Genomic DNA, 26744 nt, shown 5'->3' on the forward strand with positions numbered 1-26744 from the left:
CCCCTGAAGCTGACCGAAACTCAGCCAAAGGGGCCTGGACAAAGGGTTTCCTGTCGCAGGGAGGTGTTACACCCCCCAGACAGGAGATAGTGGATTGTAGCAGGGAGGTTTGAAAGAAACCAGACACTGCATGGGGAGAACAAGGCTGCCCCTTGCATAATCCGGCCAAACCGGTTCTGGGGCACTCCAGCCCTCGTGCCAGGGCGGCCTGGATCAAAGGAAGGGGATGTGTCCACCCACTTTCTGGGTCCCACCCATAGGAGGGGACCTAGCAGGTAATCCAGCCCCCAAAATTAGTATAAGATTGGGAGCAGTGCCAATGCACTTCAGATTATCCTGATGAAACATAAGAAACGAAACTCTGGACCCTTCGACATCCTACTCGATGTAGAAGACTGAAGAATCTCCCTTGTGGTCAAGGAGTGACCACCCTGTGCAAACAGGCACCATCCAGCCATCGACATCTGCTTTGTTGCAGTTCCCGCCGGAACACGAGCGACAGAGATCGACGAGATCAAGCTTGCCTGCCTTCTAACAGCCCGATCCACAGTCCCTGCAGAGCTGAGACCCGTGGAGACGACCGGAAGCGTGGGGCGTGCCATCTCGGAAAGACCACGAGACGCTGCCGTGCAGCCCACGAGTGACCCTCGAAGCTGTACACCGGGGTTTGAGAAGCCCCAACCTTGAGCCACTCTTGCACCGAAGTTCAGCCCTCCACACTCGACGAGTGCTGCGTGGGGCCCTTCTGCTTCTTTTGGCTCAACGCGTTGGCCCGGTCACTTGCCAGCTGGCTTGTGGCCCCTGTGCCGACGAAACTTGAAATTCGACTTGCGATTCTGGTTGCTCCAGATTTGCCCCAGCTCCCCTAAAAAGGAGCCCCCACTCTGACCCTCCTGGTTCGAATGAGAAGCAATCTCCCGGTTCCGCGTGGATTGCTTTTGCCAAGTGTTGTTTGCTCCAATCTTGAAGCCGACAGCAAGAAACTGCGTGGGACAGATCGTGACCTGCTCCTGGACTTCGTAGATGCCCCAGAGCCCACGTGACAGCGGAGAGAAGCTACTCGACAATCACCTGATTGCGCCCGACATTGCCTGGTTCCGTCCTGGTTCCACCCTGGTCACTGCTGAGTGACCCAGACTCTGTCCCCTCTGCTTTCAGGTACTTTTCGACTTGAGTCCACCCTTGGACTCCACCGGACACTTCTCTTTCACCCTGCCTGCAGCCCTTTCAGCTCCAAGCACCAAGAGCCTGCGTGACGAAACCCGACTCAACTTCGACCCTGTGCACCCGCTTCCTGTGGGTGAGGTAACATTGCAACGCCGGTGTTCCCACACTGGTACACACCTCTAGGGTCTGTGTCTTAAGTTTTGTTCCTCTAGGTTCAGCGGAAGTGTCCTTAAACTTTAACTTTGTAACTTTTACGCACCATTGGTTAACATTGGTGCATGCGTGCGCTTTCTGCACTGCACTCGAATCCCGCGGGCTTTTCCCGACTTCAGCATTGCTTGTCCCGACTGCTCCCAGCGATTCCCTAGGCCCTAGGCCTAACCACTGTTCGATTGGTAACTCTTATACCACTTGTTTAGTATATGGTCTGAGTGGCCCCTCGCCCTCATCCATATTTGTGCAACTTTGTATGTTATACTGTGCTTTTGATTTAACGCTTGTGCCCCTTTATTCATAAAGAATACTGGGGATTGTTTTTAGTAATAAATACATATATTTTTATAATATATACTTGTGTGGTGTCCTTTCATTTGATATTACAGGATTGTATGTGGTAAAACAGCTCGCTTAACACGACCTCTTAAGTTAAGCCTTTAGGCTGCTTAGTCCATGCTACCCCTAGGATAGCTTGTCTAATAAGGTTGACTTACAACCAGACACCATAAGGGATTGTTTGGTCTGATAACAGGTGGTTCCAGAATTGGAAACATCACCTATCAGGCCAACTTCTCACATTGGTGAGCAGCGGTGCGGATTTGAGCTTGCTGTTGTTTTACCATTGCAATCTTTTATCAAATTGAAAGATCACATCAAGTACCTCTAGGTACATATAAATCAAAAGCTTAGCATATTTAAGTTCTACTGAACTTAGTAGTTGTAGATTAAAGGGATTAGCAGACCCTGACTACAACTCACTAGCAAGGTACAGTAGGGAAACACTTAGTGTAGGTAGGTGCATCACTTACACCACACTAGAGTCATGTCTGACACAGGAAAAGCCTCAGGGTCTGCTCCTGTGACAGTTGACCTTACCCAGGAAACTTCCAGCTATGACAAACTAACCCACAAAGACTTGGTTGCCTTGTGCATCTCAAGAGGGTTAAAAAGGGGCAGAAGTCCCACCAGTCCTTCCCTGATAGCCATTCTAGAACAGGATGACTTAGAAAAGGCGAATGCAGTTCCCTTAGAGTCAGGAGATGGAGTGAACCCCCCTGTAACTGATACCACTCCAGAGGAGGAAGAAGAAGAGGAAGAGGAGGAGGATGGTTCAGACTTAGAAGAACCTGAAGATCAGGAACTAGGGGTTAACCAGGTTGTAGTTGCCAGGCTTAACCAGGCTAACTTAAACCTACTTGGGAATGGAGAGGGCCAGCACCTCCCCAGATCCCACCAGAGCATTCTCCCAGGCAACAGAAGAGTGAGATCTCCCTCAGGGGACTCTCATATTTCTAGTGCCTCAAGGGAATCTCAGAGAGGTATGACTGCCTCGCAAAAGATAGAGCATAAGGCCAGGATGAGAGCTGTCAAACTCCAAATAGAGAGGGAGGAGGTAGCCCTGGCTCAAGCTAGACTTGCCTTGGCAAGAGAACAGAAATTGTGTGGCTTAGATGCCACTGGTGGCAGCAATATTCCTAGAGAAAAAGACAGGAGCTATGATAATAGAAACCTGACACCAATTGTGGCCCCCTACAAGGAAGGGGATGACATCCACAAATGGATGACTGCTCTTGAGAGAGCCTGCATGGTACAGCAGGTTCCTCAGGATCAGCGGGCTGCAATTTTATGGTACTCCTTTTCAGAGAAAGGGAGGGACAGGCTCCTCACAGTTAGACCTGAGGATGCCAAAAACTACTCTGTCTTGAAGAGTGCTCTTATTGAAGGGTTTGGCCTAACCACTGAGCAATACAGGTTGTTGTTCAGAGACACCCAAAAAGCACAGACTCAAGACTGGACTGATTTTGTAGATTGTGCCACTAAGGCTCTGGAGGGTTGGTTGCAGGGAAGTAAAGTTTCAGACTATACAGGATTGTACAATCTTATCATGAGAGAACAGATCCTTAATAACTGTACAAACCAGCTGTTGCATCAATACCTTATTGACTCTGATCTGACCTCTCCCCAAGAATTGGGAAAGAAGACGGACAAATGGGTCAGAACAAGGATTAAGCAGAAACCCCAGAACCAAGGTGGTGACCAGAAGAAAACAGACCAGAAGGGTGGAAATCAGAAAGATAAAGAAAAGGACCAGAAGTCTTCAGGCCCCCAAACTAGTAATAAGGAGGGTGGTTCCCAAAATGGAAACAAGAAAAAGAAGAATAATGGCCCAAAGAAGCCTTGGTGTAATACCTGCAAATCAGTTTCACACTGGGGCAGTGAATGCACCAAGACAAATCCAGTCCCCACCACTGCAGCTCCTAAAGCACCTGCACCCCCTAGTTCAGTAAGCAGTGGTGGAACACAGCCAAAGGGTGTAGTAGGGTTAACCCTGGGTACTGAAGTAGGATCTGGCCTAGTCAGAATCCCTACTCAGGCAGTTCTCCTATATGATGTGGACCTAGCTTTGTCCACTACAGTGAGTCCCAGTAACCTGGGCAAATATAGGCAGACGCCTTTAATCAATGAGAAACTGGCTCAGGCCTACAGGGACACATGTGCGAGTGTCACAATGGTGACACCTGGCTTTGTGGACCCTGGACAGATTGTACTAGGTGAAAGTTACCTAGTGACCAATGCAAGCAACTCCACTACTTCCCATAGTGTGGCAGTTGTGAACTTCTCCTGTGGAGGGGTAGATGGCCTAAAGAAAGTTGTTGTGAGTGCAGACCTCCCAGTAGACTGTCTGTTAGGCAATGATCTTGAAAGCTCAGTTTGGTCAGAAGTGGAGTACAGGACTCATGCAGAAATGCTAGGGATTTCAGCACATGTCCTTGCAGTGACAAGGACTCAGGCTAAGAAGTGCCTTCCTGAACCAGTGGTGGATCTTGGAACAATAGACCAACCACAACCCAAGAGAAGGAGCAAGAGAGGAAAGGCTGAGCCTTCCACCTTGCCCCAGGTTGAGGATCAGGTTTCACAGGAAACTGATTCTGCAGTCCAAGAGGAGACTGTCTCTGAGGAGCTTGAACCTGACCAGGTTGAGTTTCTGGGGACAGGGGGACCCTCAAGGGCAGACCTGAGGCAGGCTCAATTAGATTGCCCTTCACTTGAACCCCTCAGACAGCAGGCTGCTGCTGAGGCTGCTGGGGATGCCCAAGGTACCCATACTGTGTATTGGGATGATGGACTCCTTTATTCAGAGGCTAGAGACCCCAAGCCTGGTACAACCAGGAGGTTGGTCATACCTTTGAAGTTTAGGGGTTTCCTTCTTACCTTGGGCCATGATATTCCCCTTGCAGGACACTTAGGCCAGAACAAGACGTGGGACAGGCTTGTTTCACACTTTCACTGGCCTCATATGTCAGAAAATGTCAAGGAGTTTTGTCGCTCCTGTGTCACTTGCCAAGCCAGTGGTAAGTCAGGTGGCACAACAAAGGCCCCCCTCATACCACTACCTGTGGTGGGGGTACCCTTTGAAAGAGTTGGAATAGATATTGTGGGTCCCATGGATCCTCAAACAGCATCTGGGAACAGATTTATACTGGTGGTAGTGGATCATGCCACCAGGTATCCAGAAGCTATTCCCCTGGGGACCACCACAGCCCCTGTGGTGGCAAAAGCCCTCATTGCAGTTTTCTCAAGAGTGGGCTTTCCAAAGGAGGTATTGTCAGACAGAGGTACTAACTTCATGTCTAGCTATTTAAAGGCAATGTGGAAGGAGTGTGGAGTAAACTACAAGTTTACCACACCCTATCACCCACAGTGCAATGGGCTTGTGGAGAGATTCAACAAGACCCTCAAGGGAATGATCAAAGGATTACCAGAGAAGCTTAGGCGGAAATGGGACATTCTTTTACCCTGCTTGCTCTTTGCTTACAGAGAGGTCCCAAAGAAGGGGGTTGGCTACAGCCCTTTTGAACTTTTGTTTGGCCACCCTGTGAGGGGTCACTTATGTTTGGTGAAGGAAGGATGGGAGTTACCTCTCAAAAAGCCTAAGCTAGATATAGTGGACTATGTACTTGGATGGCTGAGTATATGGAAAGAGCATCCAAAAACCTGGAGGCCAGCCAAGAATTACAAAAAGCTTGGCATGACCAAAAGGCTGTTCTGGTTGAGTTCCAGCCAGGACAGAAGGTGTGGGTACTGGAGCCAGTGGCCCCAGCAGCACTCCAAGACAAATGGAGTGGACCCTATCCTATCATTGAGAAAAAGGGAGAAGTCACCTACTTGGTTGACTTTGGAACCCCTAGGAGCCCCCACAGGGTGCTCCATGTGAATCGTTTGAAAGCATTTGTGGACAGGGAGGACATGAGCTTGCTCATGGCCACAGATGGGGAACAGCAGGAAGAGAGTGACCCTCTCCCAGACCTGCTTTCTCAGAACCCTGATGATGGTTCAGTTGATGGAGTAGCCTTGGCAGGCAGCCTCACTGACCAGCAACAGATGGACTGCAGACAAGTTTTGCAGGCCCACAGGCATTTGTTTTCACTCACACCCAGCCAGACTAACTGGTGCACCCATGAGGTGGACACTGGTGACAGTCTGCCTGTCAAGAATAAGATCTACAGGCAACCTGATCATGTCAGGGATTGCATCAAGGCTGAGGTGCAAAATATGTTGGAGCTTGGAGTGATTGAGCCATCAGAGAGCCCATGGGCCAGCCCAGTAGTCCTTGTGCCAAAACCTCATACCCAAGATGGAAAGAGAGAAATGAGGTTTTGTGTGGACTACAGAGGTCTCAATGCTGTCACTAGGACAGATGCACATCCCATTCCAAGAGCAGATGAGCTCATTGACAGATTGGCTTCTTCCAAGTTTCTGAGCACATTTGATTTGACAGCTGGCTACTGGCAAATCAGACTAGCTGAGGAGTCAAAAGCCAAGACAGCATTCTCTACCACCAGTGGACATTATCAGTTTGTGGTGATGCCCTTTGGTTTGAAGAATGCACCTGCCACCTTCCAAAGGTTGGTGAATCAAGTCCTTGCTGGGTTGGATGACTTTTGTGCAGCATATCTAGATGATATTGCTGTCTTTAGCTCCACCTGGGAGGATCACCTGATCCACCTGAAGAAGGTTTTGGAGGCCCTGCAAAAGGCAGGCCTGACTATCAAGGCTACTAAGTGCCAGATAGGGCAGAGTAAGGTTGTGTACCTGGGCCACCTAGTAGGTGGGGGTCAGGTTCAACCACTGGAGAGCAAAATCCAGACCATACAGGACTGGGCTCCTCCAGTTACCCAGACACAAGTCAGAGCCTTCTTGGGCCTGACTGGTTATTACAGAAAGTTTGTGAAAAACTATGGGTCCATGGTGACACCATTAAATGACTTGACATCCAAGAAGATGCCAAAAAAGGTTCAGTGGACAGTTAGCTGTCAAAAGGCATTTGATGACCTGAAGAAGGCCGTGTGCTCTGCACCTATCCTGAAGAGTCCTGACTACTCCAAACAGTTCATTGTACAGACAGATGCTTCTGAGTTGGGGGTGGGAGCTGTGCTTTCACAACTTAATCAAGATGGTCAAGACCAGCCCATTGCTTTTATTAGCAGAAGGCTGACCCCCAGGGAGAAACGTTGGTCAGCCATTGAGAGGGAGGCCTTTGCTGTGGTTTGGGCCCTGAAGAAGTTGAGGTCCTACTTGTTTGGAACTCACTTCCTAGTTCAGACAGACCATAAGCCCCTCTTGTGGCTCAATCAGAGGAAGGGTGAAAATCCCAAACTGCGCAGGTGGTCCATTTCCCTACAGGGGATGGACTTTACAGTGGAGCACCGCCCAGGGACTGACCATGGTAATGCAGATGGTCTCTCCAGGTACTTCCACTTAGAACATGAAGACTTATCTGGTCAAGGTTAGTTTAATGTCCCTGCGTTTGGGGGGGGGGGTTGTGTAGGAGAGTAGGGTCTGCTATCCTATGGTCACCCCAAATGTTTGCTTTTTGCTTCACTGGTTTTCGACTACTGAGGCTGTGGGCCTGCTGATCAGACCCCCAGCCTGCTGTTCTCTCACTAAATTAATGATACATGTGCTATAGGCACATACCACAATTGGAAATGGACTCCTTGTCAGCCCCTGTATAATGCACTATAGGTGCCCAGGGCATAGGGGCCACCAAGGCCTACCAGGGGCTGCAGCATATCTTTTGCCACCCCTGGCTGGTTCTTAAATTGACACAACTGGCTGATCACTCAGCTGGGGTAAGGTGGTGTAATCACCCCTTACTTAGATATAGTATACCTATATCTAAACCTATATCTGGACACATATAAACCTGTGAGCCACTCCTATGGAAGGCCTCATCAATCCTGGAGGCAGAGTGCGTGGTTTAATGTGAGATGGAGCTCTAGCATGAGCTGAGCCTGTGCAGCTGTCGGGAACAACTCCCTAAGCTGTTTCAGGATAATGCCATACCATATACTCTTAAGTGCATTATAATCCTCGCAGTTATATAGCAACTTTGGTTTGGCTTTATCAAAACATGTCGTGTAAGGTGTCATATGATTTGGAATACTATCCCCTCGCCAGTTCTGGCGACGGGGATAGCATTCCACCCCTCTAGAGGGGTAAGACATGTTACTTTACTTAAATGCGGTTAATTTCTAAAAGGACCTTGGATCCACAAAATGGATGCCTCTGCCACAGACACGAGTCTGACCCCCTGAAGCTGACCGAAACTCAGCCAAAGGGGCCTGGACAAAGGGTTTCCTGTCGCAGGGAGGTGTTACACCCCCCCAGACAGGAGATAGTGGATTGTAGCAGGGAGGTTTGAAAGAAACCAGACACTGCATGGGGAGCACAAGGCTGCCCCTTGCATAATCCGGCCAAACCGGTTCTGGGGCACTCCAGCCCTCGTGCCAGGGCGGCCTGTATCAAAGGAAGGGGGTGTATCCACCCACTTCCTGGGTCCCACCCATAGGAGGGGACCTAGCAGGTAATCCAGCCCCCAAAATTAGTATAAGACTGGGAGCAGTGCCAATGCACTTCAGATTATCCTGATGAAACATAAGAAATGAAACTCTGGACCCTTCGACATCCTACTCGACGTAGAAGACTGAAGAATCTCCCTTGTGGTCAAGGAGTGACCACCCTGTGCAAACAGGCACCATCCAGCCATCGACGTCTGCTTTGTTGCAGTTCCCGCCGGCACACGAGCGACAGAGATCGACGAGATCAAGCTTGCCTGCCTTCTAACAGCCCGATCCACAGTCCCTGCAGAGATGAGACCCGTGGAGGCGACCGGAAGCGTGGGGCACGCCATCTCAGAAAGACCACGAGACGCTGACGTTGCAGCCCACGAGTGACCCTCGAAGCTGTACACCGGGGTTTGAGAAGCCCCAACCCTGAGCCACTCTTGCCCCGAAGTTCAGCCCTCCACACTCGACGAGTGCTGCGTGGGGCTCTTCTGCTTCTGTTGGCTCAACGCGTTGGCCCGGACACTTGCCAGCTGGCTTGTGGCCCCTGTGCCAACGAAACTTGAAATTCGACTTGCGATTCTGGTTGCTCCAGATTTGCACCAGCTCCCCTGAAAAGGAGCCCCCACTCTGACCCTCCTGGTTCGAGTGAGAAGCAATCTCCCGGTTCCGCGTGGATTGCTTTTGCCAAGTGTTGTTTGCTCCAATCCTGAAGCCGACAGCGCCGACGGTGAGAGCCTGCATGGGACAGATCGTGACCTGCTCCTGGACTTTGTAGATGCCCCAGAGCCCACGTGACAGCGGAGAGAAGCTACTCGACAATTACCTGATTGCGCCCGACATCGCCTGGTTCCGTCCTGGTTCCACCCTGGTCACTGCTGAGTGACCCAGACTCTGTCCCCTCTGCTTTCAGGTTCTTTTCGACTTGAGTCCACCCTTGAACTCCACCGGACACTTCTCTTTCACCCTGCCTGCAGCCCTTTCAGCTCCAAGCACCAAGAGCCTGCGTGACGAAACCCGACTCAACTTCGACCCTGTGCACCCGCTTCCTGTGGGTGAGGTAACATTGCAACGCCGGTGTTCCCACACTGGTACACACCTCTAGGGTCTGTGTCTTAAGTTTTGTTCCTCTAGGTTGAGCTGAAGTGTCCTTAAACTTTAACTTTGTAACTTTTACGTACCATTGGTTAACATTGGTGCATGCGTGCGCTTTCTGCACTGTACCCGAATCCCGCGGGCTTTTCCCGACTTCAGCATTGCTTGTCCCGACTGCTCCCAGTGATTCCCTAGGCCCTAGGCCTAACCACTGTTCGATTGGTATCTCTTATACCACTTGTTTAGTATATGGTCTGAGTGGCCCCTCGCCCTCATCCATATTTGTGCAACTTTGTATGTTATACTGTGCTTTTGATTTAACGCTTGTGCCCCTTTATTCATAAAGAATACTGGGGATTGTTTTTAGTAATAAATACATATATTTTTATAATATATACTTGTGTGGTGTCCTTTCATTTGATATTACAGGATTGTATGTGGTAAAACAGCTCGCTTAACACGACCTCTTAAGTTAAACCTTTAGGCTGCTTAGTCCATGCTACCCCTAGGATAGCTTGTCTAATAAGGTTGACTTACAACCAGACACCATAAGGGATTGTTTGGTCTGATAACAGGTGGTTCCAGAATTGGAAACATCACCTATCAGGCCAACTTCTCACACCCATAGAGAATCATCAAGAGAATGGAATGCAGGAAGGTAGAACATTAAGTATGTCACAGTACAAGCAATATATACAAGGGTCATGCACATTACAACACGTCCTCTATACTAAAGAAAAGAAAAATGCAAGAATAAGCATGTAAGAGAAAACATTCACTAATACAGTAACATATCAACCGAGTTAGAAAGGAAATTAAACATAATCTCTGAAATGTACAGGAGCACGATGAGATCTCTGAGGAAACCTCTTTGATTGAACTTCACCTGAATTAGGAGAAGAAAAAGAAGATGATGCACAATCAAAACTAGATGAAGATGGAGGTTTAGCATCAGAAATTTTTTACCAGCCTAGACATGCTCCATTTACAACTATTATGCATGGTAACCACATTCCTGTATATGCAAGTGATCTTAAAAGGACCAATAAATTCAGTGATACCCTTCTTGGAAAATCTGTTTTTTTTCACAAGAACCCACTCTCCAATGCTCCACAATTTGTCTCTTGTAGAATTCTTCAAATCATAACGTTCTTTATATTTTTTTTTTATAAGAATGAATTCTACCCTCGACATCCCCCTTATCCAAAGAGACAACCGCTTGAGGAGGAAGCCATGTAGGATTCAATTTAGAACAGGCTTGTCTACCTCGTAACAAATAAAATGGGGATGATTCTGAGACATAATTAATTGTGTTGCGATGAGCCCAGCATGTATCTCTCAAAACTTCCTTAAGTGGGATCTTCATATCAAGAGCTCTCTGAACACACCCTTTTACCACACGATTCATGCGCTCCGCAAGACCGTTAGCTTGAGGCGCATACAGTGCAGTTTTAAGATGTAATATTCCATGGTCCTTCAAAAAGGTCTCCATCTCAATGGAGACAAATTGTACACCATTGTCTGTTATGATGCACTTAGGAATTCCTTCACAGACAAACTCATCCTTTAAAAAATCTACCACAACCTTGGTACTAACCGAACTCACACATTTGGTGGAAACCCACTTGGACGTGTAGTCCACTAAAAGAATTACAAATCTTTCAGTGGTCAGTAATAAATCAAACAGACCCATTATATCCAAATCTAACTTAGACCAAGGTTGATTAGGAATATCAACTGGTGACAATGGTGCTTTACTGACCACCTTAGACTTGTCATTAATGGAACACTGATAACAGTCTTTGACAACACATTCAACCTCACCATCCATGTAAGACCACCAATATCTCTCTCTTAAGCGTGATTTAGTGAGACTCCTCCCTATATGTCCATCATGGGCAAGATTGATCAACTTAGATCTCATCAACAAAGGAGGAATTAACCTGTCACCTCTCATTAGAACATCATCAATTATGGTCAACTCATCCCTTACAGACCAAAAAGGCAAAAGATCTGGGTCAATACCTCTGCTGTGAGCAGGCCAACCATTTATAACCATATTCTTCACAGGAGGACAAATCTGATCACAAGATTGAGCACTCACCCATTCATCCAGAGAAATAGCACTTTCACTTACCCAAGAAACATTGACACAACCAACTTCCATATGATCATTTTGATCTTGAAGTGGTAACCTTGAAAGACAATCAGCAGCTTTATTCAAAGAGCCAGGTCAATATTGCACTTGGAAACTGAACTCTTCCAACCCTTCACTCCAACGTTTAAGTCTTGGGGTTAATCTCTCACTTTCCATACAAGAAAACACTTGTACAAGGGGCCACTGATCTGATTTTACTACAAAAGGAATACCCCAAAGGTAAAACTTAAAGTGCTTGACAGCCCAAACTATAGCAAGAGCTTCTCTTTCTATACATGAATATTGTCCTTCAGCCTTCTTCAAAGCTCTTGAAGCAAACGCTACTACCCTTTCTTCTCCACTATCACATTGAGTAAGGACAGCTCCCAATCCAGACAAACTTGCATCCGTAGTTAAAAAGGTTTTCTTTTTCGTGCAAAAATGACCTAAACTAGGCAGTTGACTAATCGTCCTCTTAACTACCAAAAAGGCATCTTTACATCCATCATTCAACTCAAAATGAACTCCTTTTTTCAAAAGATTCCTAATAGGCTCTACAACTGATGCAAATGTTTTAATAAATTTTGCGTAAAACTCAGCCAAACCAAGAAAAGATCTGACCTGATCTTTATCGGTAGCAGTGGGAGCATCTACAATAATTTTAGCCAACTCGAGTTTTGGTTGTATTCCTTCACCAGAAATCACATGACCAAGGTAAGTCACCGAGGTCACACCAATTTTGCATTTGGCTTTGTTTACAGTCAAACCTTTTTCAGCTAACTTTCCTAAAACTGTTCTCAACACAATGTCATGCTCATTGTCATCCTTGCCGTAAATTATAATGTCGTCTTGAAAAAAGATAACATTAGATATATCAACCACCACCAACTTCATAATCCTTTGAAAGCATGACGCCGCCGCCGCCAACCCAAAAGGCATTCTTACAAAGCCAAATGCCCCTAGAGGTGTAACGAAGGACGTAAGATGTTTTGAATCATGATGAAGGGGCACCTGATGATATGCTGAGGATAAATCCAACACAAAAAAAACCTTAGCTCCTGATAACATAGTAATAGATTCCGCAATATTTGGGAGAGGTTGACGATCCACCCATATCCATTTGTTCAACCCCCTGAGATCCACACACATGCGGATGCTCTACCCACCATCCTTAGGGGCCAAAACCACTGGGGCCAACCACCCTGAAGACTAAATCTCCTCAATAATATTTAATTCTATAAGTCTGGTGAGTTCTTGTTTGAGTGGAGTCAGCATCATATTAGGAACCTTCCTAACTTTGTATACACAAGGCACCTCATTTTTTTTAGAATGATACGATGCTCAAAATCGTTCAATAAGCCTAATTTGTCTGAAAAAACTTGTGGAAATTCGTCAAAAAACCTATTTGATGAAGAGACTTGATCTATAAACATTACTTGGTCGGAAGGTTTGAGAGCATTGGGATTGAGAATAATGCCAAGATCTTTCTGATGTCTCCATCCTAATAAATTGTCCCCTCTGTGAGCAACATATATCTTGCCCACCGTTTCACGACCTTTGAAATGTATTCTCATTACAGTGTATCCAGAGACATCAATGCGGGAACCATCATAGCTAACTGGGTTGATATCTTTCACTATCCATTGGGGCAGAGCTCTCCACATGGTAAAGTACATGGAAAAGTTTATTACAGTTTAGAATTTTTTTGAAATATTTTAAGATAAATATTCATGTAAACTAATTTAGAATAGTTATTTTACATGTAGAACAAAATGAAAAGCTACATTGTGAATTAAATATTTAGTTTTAATATATGATCCCACCTAATATATACATTTTGTGTTTATGTATTATGTAGCAAAAAATATTACATTTTATAAACTGAATTTATTGACAAAATTAAATTATTGTATTAAAGGTATTATTAATATATTTTGTAATCAAGAAATACTATGTTTTATTTATACATAATGTTATTAACATTAAATTAAATATGCTGGGCCAGTGTTAGGTAGTGCATTGAAACTGTGTATGAGGAGTTTGAATTGTGCTCATTTGTGAATAGGTCAGCCAGTGGAGCTCCTTTAAGTGTGGTGTTATGTGAGTGCGGTGTGGGAGTTTGAGAGTGATTGTAGGTTTGTGACTACAATTCAAAAGTACATTAGTTCTATTATTGTAGTTCTCCTAAACATATTACAAAATACAATTTGTGAATAGGCTCCCACAATGTGTAAAGTTAAAGAGGTAATTGTACGGGATTAAGAGTAAGGCATCATGGTTGAGGGTAAGGGGTTAAGAGCAAGGGTGTTTATATATTGCGATTTCCTGCACACAAGAAAATATTTATAAAACTACAGGAATTATTTATTTATATACCAAACATGTAAGGTAAAATTCATGAAATAAGTATACACATGACTGACTGGTGATGATAAGAGAGTAAACAAGCATTGCCAATGCCAATAGTGTTAGTTTAATGTGATTGAACCTGCTCCCATAAAAGGATCCATCTCACTCAACATTCACACTGCTCCCCCTGCACTGGCATGGGCACAACACTCACCCTCTCTCACAGACTGCTTACCTTGTATTCATTTCTCACTGACCACTTACTCTGTACTTACCTTGTATTCATTCACCATGTACCCAGCACTTGTACACCACCCTGTCTAAACACACCCAACACTCACCATACATGTACACTTTTCACCCTGCACTCACCTACCGCTAACTCTGCACCCACTCATCCCTCCTCTGTACCCAGAAACTGCTTGTTGTAAACCCAAACACTGCTCATCTTACACTCATACACCACTCACCCACCTAACCATGCATACCACACCACTAAAACACTACTTATGCCGACTGATCACCTTTCACTCGTCCACCTCTCCATTCAACTCTTACACAACTCTCACCCTGCACTCACACACTGTTCGCCCTATACACACACAACTCATGTTGCACAATCAAATATCTCTCCCCCTATACTCACAAGCTACTCCCCTACACACTCACACTGCACAATCGTAAATCACTCAGCCTGAACACTAACACACACGTAAATTCGTCTTATGCACCTCACCTCACACAGCACTTACCCAACTCTTACTCTGCACTAACCCATCTGCTCACATACCTCTCGCCCATCTGCTCGCATACCTCTCACTCTGCACTCACCATCTGCTCACATAACTCTCACCCTGCACTCACAGATTGCCAATACACCACTCACACTGACTGCTCACCATAACTCATACGTTACTCACCCTGCACACTCATAGATATCTTGCTCTGCACTGGGACACCTCTTACCCTAATGACAGACACTGCTCAACCTCACTTACGCACTGCTCATTTGACACACTCAATTCACATTGACATCACTCACCCAGCGATCATACATTCTCACCGTGCTCTCAGCCATTGCTCACACACCTATCACCCTGCATCCAAACACCTCTGTCCCTCTACTCACACATTCACCTGAACACTCACCTCTCAACATTCACACACATTAACACACCACTCATTCTGATCACTCACCCTGCACACATACACACATCAACATGTGCTCCTCTTACTCTGCACACTCACTGACTGCTCAGTCTGCATACTCAAAACTCAGCCTACACACACAGTTGACCCTACACACTCACACACTGCTTATCCAACACAAACATAACACTGATCCTACATTCACACTACTCGCTCTGCATTCAGACACCACTCAGTTTGCCCTTAGACACCCATCATCCCGCACACTGAGCCTCTGCTCAGACATTGTTAACTCAGCTCTCACAAACCACTCACATATCTCTCACCTTATTTATTTTATTTTATTTTTGGGTATTTTTTTTGAGCGCTTATATCACCCGTGGTCTCATAGCGCTAGCTAAAGAAACAGAAAAACTCAGGGCAGGCCAGGCAGCGAGTTAGAAGAGCCATGTTTTAAGCGCTTTGCAGAATTTTTTGTGGTCAGTTTCCAGTCGGAGCTGTACTGGCAGAGCATTCCATACCTCTGGTACAGTTCTAGAGAAGGATCTGCAACCGTTCCTTACGGTGCGGATCTTGGGGATGTTTAGCAAATGTTTGGTATTAGAGTGGAGGGTTTTAACTGGGTGATTTTTGGTGAGTTTCTTAGCTAGGTAGATAGGACCAGTGTTGTTGAGTGTTTTGTGAATCAAACAACATAGTTTAAAGTTGATCCTTTTTTTGATAGGGAGCCAGTGGAGAGTTTCTTCACTGGGAGCCGATGGAGAGCAGGGTGGGAGATTTAAGACCAGTCTTGCCGCGGTGTTCTGTAAAACCTGGAGTTTGGACAAGAGTTTTTCATTTATGGATGTAAGCAACACGTTACCAAAGTCCAAGCGATTAATAATGAATCCCTGGACAAGTGGCATACGGGAGCAAAAGAGAATCCTTGCACCCATACACTACTCACTTTGCACTCACACACCACTTACCTTCCATTCACCCACTGCTCACCCAGCAGAGAGACAGTGCTCACATTGCACTCAAACAACACCACAATACTTTGCCCCATGACTGTGCTCCTCCATTCTGTGATACAGACACTGAATAAAAAACACTGAAATATCTAATTATGTGTAACCTAATTCCAAGGCTATTCAAGATAGCCTGGCTGATGAGTATTATGAATCCGAAACCGTTCCCAGGATGCTTGTTTCCGGTCCAGGGAAGACATGGCTTGGCAGTTCGGGCTGGACTGTTCCCATGAGGCACAGGGTCAGACTGAATTGCATATGGCCATGTCTGAACTGGGGTGGTGGAGTGAGCTAAAGAATGATGATGGATTAAACCCAGATCAGTTGACTGAGGGTGATTGTTTGATTTGCTCAAGCACTCCGTCCATCATCCCCTTTGGTATCGCTTTGTTCGCCCTGAGTTGGCAGGGTGTGCCCAGACGTGGGTCCCTTGCTCACTCTAACACTGGATTCAAGATAGCCTGGCTGATGAGGATTATGAATACAAAACCGGTCCTAGGATGCTTGTTTCCGGTCCAGGGAAGGCATGGCTTGGCAGTTCGGGCTGGACTGTTCCCATGAGGCACAGGGTCAGACTGATTTGCATACGTCCATGTCTGAACTGGGGTGGCCGTCCATCATCCCCTTTGGTATCGCTTTGTTCGCCCTAAGTTGGCAGGGTATGCCCAGACGTGGGTCCCTTGCTCACTCTACCACTGGATTTAAGAGAGCCTGTCTGATGAGGATTATGAATCCGAAACCGGTCCCAGAATGCTTGTTTCTGGTCCAGAGAAGGCATGGCTTGGCAGTTCGGGCTGGAATGTTCCCATGAGGCACAGGGTCAGACTGATGTGCATATGGCCATGTCTGAACTGGGGTGCTGAGTGAGCTAAAGAATGGTGATGGATTAAACCCAGATCAGTTGACTGGGGGTGAGTGTTTGATTTGCTCAAACGCTCCGTTCATCATCCCCTTTGGTATCGCTAACAGAAGATGTGACACCGTCCACACGTGGACACAATCTCTCTTTGACCTCACCTGCCTTGGGATAGGTGGCGATGAGGACGTCATCCGGCCTTGCCTCGAACTCCTCCACTCGCGGAAAGTTTTCTACCATGCTCTTGACCATGATGGTCCCTCTGAAAGTGACATATTCATCAACAGCGAGAGCGGGCGAGACATCCATCCTGCAAGAAAAGGGAAAGCTGAATAGGATACCACGCATAGCCGTCAGATTCAGTAATGCCCTCCTCTGAAAAAAGAGATGTACGTTTTATATAAACTCTTCCGTGACTTCATACCCCTCCTTGAGTGCTGCATCTTTTCTTTGAAGCTTTGAAAAGCTTGAGCGTAATATATATATATATAGTGGAGTGGTGTGGCTCACTGGTTAGAGGCGGCAGACCTGTAAGCAGAGAACGGCCCGGGACCGGGGTTCAATTCCCGATGCGGCAGGGTCTTGGACCAGGGTCAACGGACTCGATAATTCTCGCCTCAGTGCCTACTCCAACCAGGGAACACACTCAGCAACTCTGGGCATTAAGCTTGCCTCATCTCTACAACGGCCCCCCACAGACGCTGGGGATGCCTGGTTTCACCCTGGAGATACCCAGGAAGGGACCATCTCGCAGGGAAAACCAGGACGGGTTCCCCAGCGGTCTACAGCGCCAGGACACTCGGGTAGAGTAACAGTGCGCTTTACAAGATTTTTTTTTTTTTTTTTATATATATCAAAACAGCAACTCCACATACGCCACTTCCAATACCCAAGATCGGTGAAGCGAAAAGGGAGAAACGGACCACAGGATCTGGCTTCGGGTTAATTTTTAATGTGCAGGTGAGGCAACAACATATATATATATATTTACATATATATACATAGTCACAGGTGTTTTAATCTGCATACATTCATGACTGTGTGATTATGTTCGCTTGTTTACAATTGAATTTATGTACTTATTAGTTTACTCATCATTTTCACTCAAGTATGATTTTTCCAATAATTCACTATTCTGTTTATATAATTGTCTTTTTTATTTACTTGTTCATTTAAATATTTATTACAGGAAGTATTTTCCTCCTCACCTATTTATGAGGTTATGCCTTTACTTGCATATTTATTGATGTATTTACTTATTGTTATGGTGAGAAGATAGGATGCTTGACTCTGCAGCCACGGGGACCAGGAGACATCGATGATGACCAAAGTCCAGAGGTGAACTGTCCCATGAAGGATGTTGAGTGCTGGGGGTCAGTGTCTGGATTGAACACCAACAAGCCTTGGCAACGGCAACACACACGGGCAGAGGAAACAAGTTATGGTGAGGACCAGCAAGGTCCAGGGGACTCTCCAAGCAATGGAGAGTCAGGGCAAGTCTGGAGCAACCAATGGACCAGGGATAGCGATGGGACCTCGGTCTCAATCACGAAATACCAGCCCATGGAACACTTATGGAGTGTAGGCCGGAAATCTTCTGTGGAAATACTGCTCGGGTCAGGACTACACGTAGGCCAAAGCACAGCCGCAGGGATCGCCACATAGCATATGCTGCTGCAAAAGTACACAGTGCACAGGGGTTCGGGTTGCACGGTCCCCAGTAGGGATTCTGGTCTCAGAATTGCTTAGAGGTCAGATCAAGCTCAGGGATGCTCAGGAACCCACCTCCTGTGTTGCAGAAATCTTTGGAGTCCTCAGGAGCTCCAGAGATGCAAACCGGTCAGATGCGTAAAGGTGCCTGCTGATGCAGGGGAGTAACTCCTTTACCCCAAGGGAGATTCTTCTGTCGTCCAGCGAAGTGTAGACTGTGGAAGTACGTGGTTTCTGCTTGCAGAGTTTACTCCAGGTAAAATCTAAAGTTCTGTAGTCAGGGTTCCTACTTTATATTCAAGGAAGGGGTTGGACAAACTTTGGGGACCCACGTATGGGAGGATCAGGACAGAGGGGTGGTTACACCCATGTCCTTTGTCCAGTTTTGCACCAGAGCAGTAGCAAATGGCTCCTGCAACCGGTTTGAGCTGGACTATGCACAGGGACACCAAATGTGTTCCCGATGCAGACTTTCTGGCACTCTCAGAGTGCACCTACCCAGCCCCAATACACTAAAGTCTGTCTGGGAGGTGGTCACACCTTCCTGTGACAGGAAACCTATTGTCAGGCTTTCCCCTGCTTGTGCACGGCTCACCAGCAGGAGGGCAGACTTGTATCTCTGGCTGGCAGCATCCATTTTGTGATACCCAGGTCCAGAAAGCTGGTACCAGGTGTACCGGTGTTTCACAGAAGTCCCTCTAGAAGGGTGGAATCATACCTCCAGTTACTGGCAAGGAGGTATGAATCCAAGGTGTTCGACACCAAACACAACATGTTTCTAGGCAGCTGTTTTAAAGTTAGCATTTACCACGAGGTTATAATGAACTTAAATATATATGGTTGGCTGCATCACAGACAACCCCGTAAAATAGGTTCCGAAGGTGATAGAGGGGCTCTGCTCATGCAGGGGCACCCTCTCACATAAAACCCAGTACCCTGCCTTCAGGATTGATAAGGCCTGCCATAGGGGTGACTGATAGGTTTATATGTGCAGTGATTTAGCGTAGATACAGGTAACCTATATCTAAGTAAGGGGTGCATGCACCACCTTACACAGGCTGCAGTAGCAGACATGTGGGGCCATTTCGAATGGATTCTCAGGGGTGGCATAATACATGATTTAGCCCCTGGGAGGCCTCTGGGGTACATATGCCCTGGGTGCATGGTGTACCATATACTATGGACTGATAGGGGTACCCCAGTATCCAATCTGGAGTGTACCTAAAGTACATGCAATCAATTTAGAGGAGAAAGGAGATAGACTGAGGTCCTGAATAGCAGGATCCCAGTCAGTCTAAGTCGAAAACAGTGATACATCAGCAGAAAGTGGGGGTAACCATAAGAAGCAGACCCTACTCTCTTACGGTACGGTTGTGATTTAATGGTGAAAAGGGGCATCGTAGAAACTACGAGAAGATGAGTTAAAAGTCTTCAGACAAAAGATAAAATTATACATCTTAAAAGCATGCTTGAAATGTATGCTCACACAAGATTGAATTAAAAGCTTTTGGACACACCAAAAAATGCATCTGAAAAGCACTCATGTCATATGGAGTCCTAATGAAATATCTACATCGTCTGCGAAGTTTTTAACTAATATAGAGGGAAGGCGATCGAACAGAGGGAGATTAGGTGAAGTGCAGAGAACAAGTAAACAATTGTATGCAGATATACTATAAAAAGCATGTTAAATGTTTGTCTGAATGTGCCTGCCCTGCAGATTTACTCCAAGAGACCACAATGGAACTGTGAGAAGCTTTATCTGTTGTCTCTCAATACTTGTCTCCTGTCCATGTAGTTCATGCTAAGGCCTTCTATGTTTCACTTTTTGGCCCTCGGTTAACTTATATGCCAATTTTTTTAAGGCCGGCATCAGAGTGTGCACTCTAAGATAGTCCTGGACTCCTGATCCAAGTCTAGATTTCTCACTTTTGAGCTCTATCCACACAGTTATTATGGACTTTTTTTCTTAGCCACTTTTATTAGGTCGAGCATTTGAGACATTTTGGAAAAGAAATTGAAATCTTTTTATTGAATTTTCTGAAACACATGATAAACAGTACATGTGCAGAAGTACAGTGGCAAAATAAATAAATATACAGACAGAATGTATCAGTGCTCTCGGAGTAGGGATACAGAGAGGGGGAGAGGAGAAGGGCCAGGCTTAAAGCGATGTTTTGGGAATCAATATCCGAAAGTTGCATTTACTATTCTTTTGTCCATACTACATATCTCTGAGAAAAAAATTGATAATTCTGTTATGCTGATTGACTGGTCCCAGCCACTACCTAGAGGTGTTGAGAATTGTGTTCACTGACACATGCAGAGTCATGGTTATGGCCTTGCTAAATACTGGTATGCACAAGTGTTCTCAATGTATTGAATGAAGTGCTGTATTTTGTACATCCTTTTATTTTTCCTGCTTTTTAACCTATTTTATGGCCCCTATGTCTTTTTAACCCAATTTTTTTTAATAGTCTGTTTTTTTATACTGTTTTTTATTCCCCTTGTGCTGTATACTCTTTAAGATCTCTGTGAATAAAATAAAGTTATATATGATGATGATAGCCTATGGGAGTGCTAGTCCTTGCAATAGTGAAAAACAAAATACTTAGTATTTCACTATCAGGACATGTAAAACACACTCGTACGTGTCCTACCTTACACATAGTAGAGAAATAAGACTTCCGCTGGGTGAACAAAATCACATCAACAATTCCACTCAATAACAAACTATACTCATAAAGCACACAGTCTTATATTCCATCAATCTGTGAAGAACTATGTCTAGATATATACCCCAAATCCCGATGTAGTGCTTGACATTATTTTATTTTTTATAAGAACTCTGTTCTCCAGAGTATTAATAAAATCTTGATACCTAAAAAACAATCAATAAAGTTCATACATGGTATGCAATACGACACCTAACACAATACACACTACTTTTAAAATTCGGCGAAAAAGAGCAAAAAATCAAATAAACAAACAATGAATTAAAAACAATTATACTAGGCGGCCCTTTTTGCACAATTATACATAAGCTGTTGCATAGGCTGATCCAAAGTATAACATCAGATTAAAAGCACTGGTAGGATAATTATTTATTCCTTCCCAGGAATCCTTGTAGTTGGATTCAAGTGGGCTGGCGTCAACGCGTTTCGGTGGTATGTGCCTCCATTTAAAATTACCTTCTTCAGGACATAGGAAATCAGGAATTTGTTCCTCCTCCTTTTTCTTCTTTATCTCAAATATGAGGATCGAAGGGAAGAATTCATGTTTCCAAATTAATGTTTTAAAACTATCACTTTTAAAATAATACTTCTCAATATTGTATAATGTGTGATATAATCTGATGTATTAATGTGAAAAGGTTCTGCATGTTAAATACACGTCCACTTTTGCTGCAATATGTATTTTAAAAGGAAGATGTTTTTAAAGTTGAGCAGTGCAGAACTTCCTAGGTAATTTCTTCTTTTCACACACACTAGCATTTAAATAGATGCTTGATTGTTTATTTCTCATCCTTTTATTGTTAGTGCTGAGACGAGTAAAGAGTAGTTCACAGCTGCTGTTGACCAGGGGGCCACATGTTAAGGTCAGGAGGGCCGTACTTTGAGTAACAGTGTAATAGACAAAGGAATCACAGTACTTCAATTTGTTTAAATTGCCAGGTGTGATTTTCTCTATTATTTGTTCATTTTTGCTTTTTAAATGATCAAATGTTACTAAGTTTATTCCTCACTGTTAGTTTTTTTTATTGTTTTATTGTGTTTTCTGTTAATGGTGCAGGACCTACTCCTGTTGTAATTTTTCAGAAATTCTTGTTTTGTATATTGGGGTGGGGGTTATGACCGTTTGTGTGATGAACCGCATGACAGTTCACCAGATTTGTCATACATACATATTAAATTGCTGTAAGGCAGATACTTCAGCAGCTACTCACACATCCGTACCCAAGCTCTGTCCTCAGGAAATGTATATTGGCGATACGTCACATCATACATGCGATGCTTTGCCCACCAGCTGAGTTCAACTTCATCACATAAGCCCTCATGGCAGGACCCGGACTTTTAAAAGCATAAGCTGTTCGGTGAATGAAACTCCCTTCCTGCATTCGAGAGCTGCGGATTCTGATGTAGGTCGTGAGGTAACTGGTGCCAAGGGGAACCATCAGGAGTCCATGTTCTTGGCAGTACTGAGTGAATGGGGCCCTTTGCCCTGGTGTGAACACGTGACATACAGGCAGGACTGAGAGAAAGTGCAGAATGACTGGGCTTCGTAGATATGTAGTGAGAGTCAACGCAAGTACTCTGAAGAGCAACAGGGAGTGTAGGAAGACTCATTACTCAAAGATAATCTCTAGCCTATTAGTATGCTTATTTCAGGGACAGAAATGATTCACTGAAGTTCTAAATGGAATAACAATAAACTATTAAAAGAAGGATTCTCACCTGAATACAAAAAAAGTCAGCCTGTACTGGTTGAAAATAGTGCATTGACCTTGCATTAGAGGCGTGGCATTTTCACGCGGTGAGGGCTGATTACATTTATGCTGAGACTGGATTCTTAGAGCTGGTGACAAAGAAGAGGGGAGAGAACTGTTCGAACCTCATTTGCCATTTAGATAGATGTGTCAAAAGTTAACAGAAATGGAATTCGTACCTCCTTATTGGTTGAGACAAGGTTTTATTGCCAAGAATTGGCACTGCACTGGATCATGGTGAATTTGATCGTCAAAGAAGTTCATAATACCTGTTATTTAGCCAGAGAGCGGATAAATAACAGAGGACGTTCACTATTTACCAACCAAAATAGTGGTCACCTTAACCAAAATGTAACCAAAAAGATCCAACCACCCCAAAGGTCCTGAAACTGATTTATGCAGACAGCCCACATAATCGCCGAAGGAAGCAATACATTAACGAATTAGTCCTTTAGGATTCGAGTCACTACAATAAAAATAATATTTACTTAGATTATGACGGTTACTACAACAAGATGGAGGCTTCAAAGCGCTGTAAGGAACAGGTGTTGTGTTACCATACCCACACGCCATCATTTTACCGATTTGAAAAGGGTTTCGCCGGCCAGGAGACATACACAAAACATATCTCTGTAGGAGGTGCAATAACCACCTGAGCTGTCATGCTCATATTGAAAGGTACGACCTAAAGGCAAAAAGCAGAGTAGTCCACCGAGCTATAGGACAGAATATTTGGAGCACATAGTCATTATCAATCGTTATCGAGCAGATAGACCAAATAAATAAATGGGGACATAACCTTTCTTTGAAAAAGTTAATATTTAGCTTTACCTGTTTTGTTGCTGGACTTTGGTGGTGGTGAAGAGTGGAGAACGGCGGAAGATAGGTAGGAATTATGTGGTTGCGTGGGAGGGGGGAGAAAAAGAAACCCTGTCAGCGTTCAAGAAGCGCCTGTACCCTTGGCCCGAATTGGTTTCCTTCCCCCCTCACCTCCCCCGCTTAGTTACTCTACGACCCTGTCACTCGGTGACCGACGCCTCACCTCTGAAAGTGGAAACCACCCACGCAGCAAATGGGCACGTCCCTGCAGCTTCAAAGGTGACGCGAGTTGTGAAAAGAGGAGCGGCGGACCTGGCAGTAGGTTCGGGCGATATCCAACTGTAAATACACCTGCCGCAGCACAAAGGTCAGAGGCGCGGCTCGGTCCAGGTTCTGAGAAGAGCTGCACTAAAGAATGCAGGCGCGCCAAAGAGTGCGGTGGAGCATCAGTGGTGGCCCTCAATGTTTGAAAAAGTGCAGCGCAACCAGCTGGTCAGATAGCGCTCTGGGAGGAAACACACTGGCGCTGTCACTAAACTAAGAAGCAACAGGGGGTCCGGTTTCTATTCACAGGCCTGTTGCTACCTCACTCTGTACACGAACATATATGTGCGTGCCTCTCCTAGCCTACCTTAATTACCCATCTCTTCCCTCCTTAACACCGGTGAGAAGATGGTCGGCAGGGCTTTAAGTGGGATGAAAAAAATGGGAGGTCTCATAAAGGGGCGTGACCATTGTAATTAAGGGCGTGTCTTAAAACACATAAGCTAAAAATCTGTGTTTACCATAGTGTGCAGCCCGATTTGTATTTTGCTGTTTCTATCGTTGCATCCAGATATGATACAACAAGTAACATCATACCTACAGCAAGTCAATACTATTGGCTTTGTCAATGGTTGTGAGTTTCATAAGATAAATAAGCAGCAACTATCGCTTGTATCTAATATTGAAAAACCTTTTTACATCCTTGGTGGCACCACGACAATGTTGCTGCTCCTGAGATTCTAAAAGAGAAGGGAAATCCACAGAGAAAATTACTCTTAACCTCTTTGCTGCTAGGTCTTCCTCAACCCCCCCCCCCCCTCCTGCTAAGCCTTTTTGGGTTAATTGGGGGAGTACGCGCGTAGGCCCCTGTAACTTTTTGACCACATAAGGTATTCCATGCCAAAGTTGCGTCCGTTTCTTCCAACATCCTAGGGATTCTAAAGGTACCCAGGGTTTGTGGATTCCCATGGAGGGGGCTCAGAAAGTAGCCAAAATATAGCTAAATTTGTTTTTTGGGGGAAAAATGGGGAAAACGTGCTGCAAATGAAAGCATCTGGGTTTGTCCCTACAAATGGTTTAAAAAAAAAAAAAAAGGTGGTTGTGAAGCTGAAATCAAAATTTCCCAGCTTTTAGGGAATGACAGACTTTTGTCAGAAAAGCAAAATGTTTTGCACAGTATTGGCATTTTTCCGGGACTATTTTTTGTGCTTTCAACCTCCTTCCAGTTAACGGTAGACATGGGTATGAAAGCTATAATGGATCCTGGAAAGCTATACATTTTTGAAAAGTAGACAAAATTCTGATTTCAGCAGGGATGATTTTTGTAGATCCTTCAAGGTTTCTTTGTAGAAACTAACAGTTAAATATAGGAAAAATTGAAAACTAGTTGAAAAAAACAGCCTTTTGTGTCGTTTTCACCTGTAACTTCTTCTAATTATGACAACTATTTGAAAACATTACACTGTTACATCCGCTAGACCTTTCTGGTTGTGGGGATATATAGGATGTGTAGGTTCACCAAGAACCTGACGAACCCAAAACCAAAAACTGAGCAGCTACTTGCAATGGTTTTTTATTATGTACCAGGTATATAGCAATTATTCTGGGAAAATGTAAACATGGAAAAATCGGTATGAAAGACACCTATCTATTTCTGAAATGGAAACAAAATATAGAGTTTAGAAGCAGTAGATATTTGCACATTTCCGAAATTGGGAATACTCATACTAGCATGAGAATTATCGATCATTTTTCAAAATTACTTCTTTTTTCACAAATTGTCTTTCATTTGGAAAGCAGAAATGCATAGAAAGTCAATAGGTAATAACAGTTGCTTTACAAATCTGAATTACTCTAAGTCTCCCGATAAAAATGGTACCTCACTTGTGTTGGTAGGCATAGTGCCCATGGCAGAAACCGCTCAAAACGTAACATGACCACTCCACATTTTCACAATGAAAAATTACCCTTTTTTTGCAAAGTGCCTAGCTGTAGTTTTTTTACCCTAGCTCTGCCGGCACCTAGGGAAACCTAGCACACCTATATATTTTTGAAAACTAGACACCCAGGGGAATCCAGGATGGGTTGACTTGACTGGCTCTCACCAGGTTCTGTTACCCAGAATCCCTTGCAAACCTAACAAATGTCCCAAAAAATAAATGTTCCTCACATTTCTGTGCTGGAAAGTACTGGGATCTGTGTGGATCCACAAATGTCCACCCAATCCCACGTTTCCCAAAGTCTTCCAAGAAAAACGGTACCTAACTTGTGTGGGTAGACCTAGTGCCCGCGACAGGAAACGGCGCAAAACATAGCATGGACACACCACAATTTCACAGAGAAAAATAATCCTTTTTGGCAAAGTGCCTAGCTATAGTTTTTGAACCCTAGCTCTGAAGGCACCTATGGAAACCTAGAAAACCTATACATTTTTGAAAAGTAGACGCCCAGGGGAATTCAGGATGGGGTGACTTGACTGCCTCTCACCAGGATCTGTTACCCAGAATCCCTTGCAATCCTAAACAAATTTCCAAAAAAATACATTTTCCTCATATTTCTGTGGTGGAAAGTTCTGGAATCTGCATGATCCATAAATTTCTGCTTATTCTACCCCTGAGGCGGAAGCCGGGGGATCTCA

At 44.9% G+C, this 26744-nt stretch overlaps 1 protein-coding gene across 4 annotated transcripts in view; it reads right to left on the reverse strand.

Annotated features, from left to right (window-relative positions):
• LOC144768587 (sulfotransferase 1 family member D1-like) overlaps positions 1-24514 on the reverse strand; it is a 353317-nt gene extending 328803 nt beyond the window's left edge. The window contains exons 1-2 of one of the 4 annotated variants that reach the window (XM_078652379.1): positions 22494-24514; positions 16989-17137 (exon numbers count right to left, since the gene is read on the reverse strand). In XM_078652379.1, the coding sequence (XP_078508505.1) occupies positions 16989-17136 (148 nt within the window). In that variant the 5' untranslated portion in view covers position 17137; positions 22494-24514. The remainder of the gene's footprint in view (positions 1-16988; positions 17138-22493) is intronic. The other 3 variants (XM_078652378.1, XM_078652377.1, XM_078652380.1) reach the window with 3 other exon arrangements.
• Positions 24515-26744: the final 2230 nt, after the last annotated feature.

The sequence above is a fragment of the Lissotriton helveticus genome, chromosome 7 (genome assembly GCF_964261635.1).
Source record: "Lissotriton helveticus chromosome 7, aLisHel1.1, whole genome shotgun sequence".
Taxonomy (NCBI): Eukaryota; Metazoa; Chordata; class Amphibia; order Caudata; family Salamandridae; genus Lissotriton; species Lissotriton helveticus.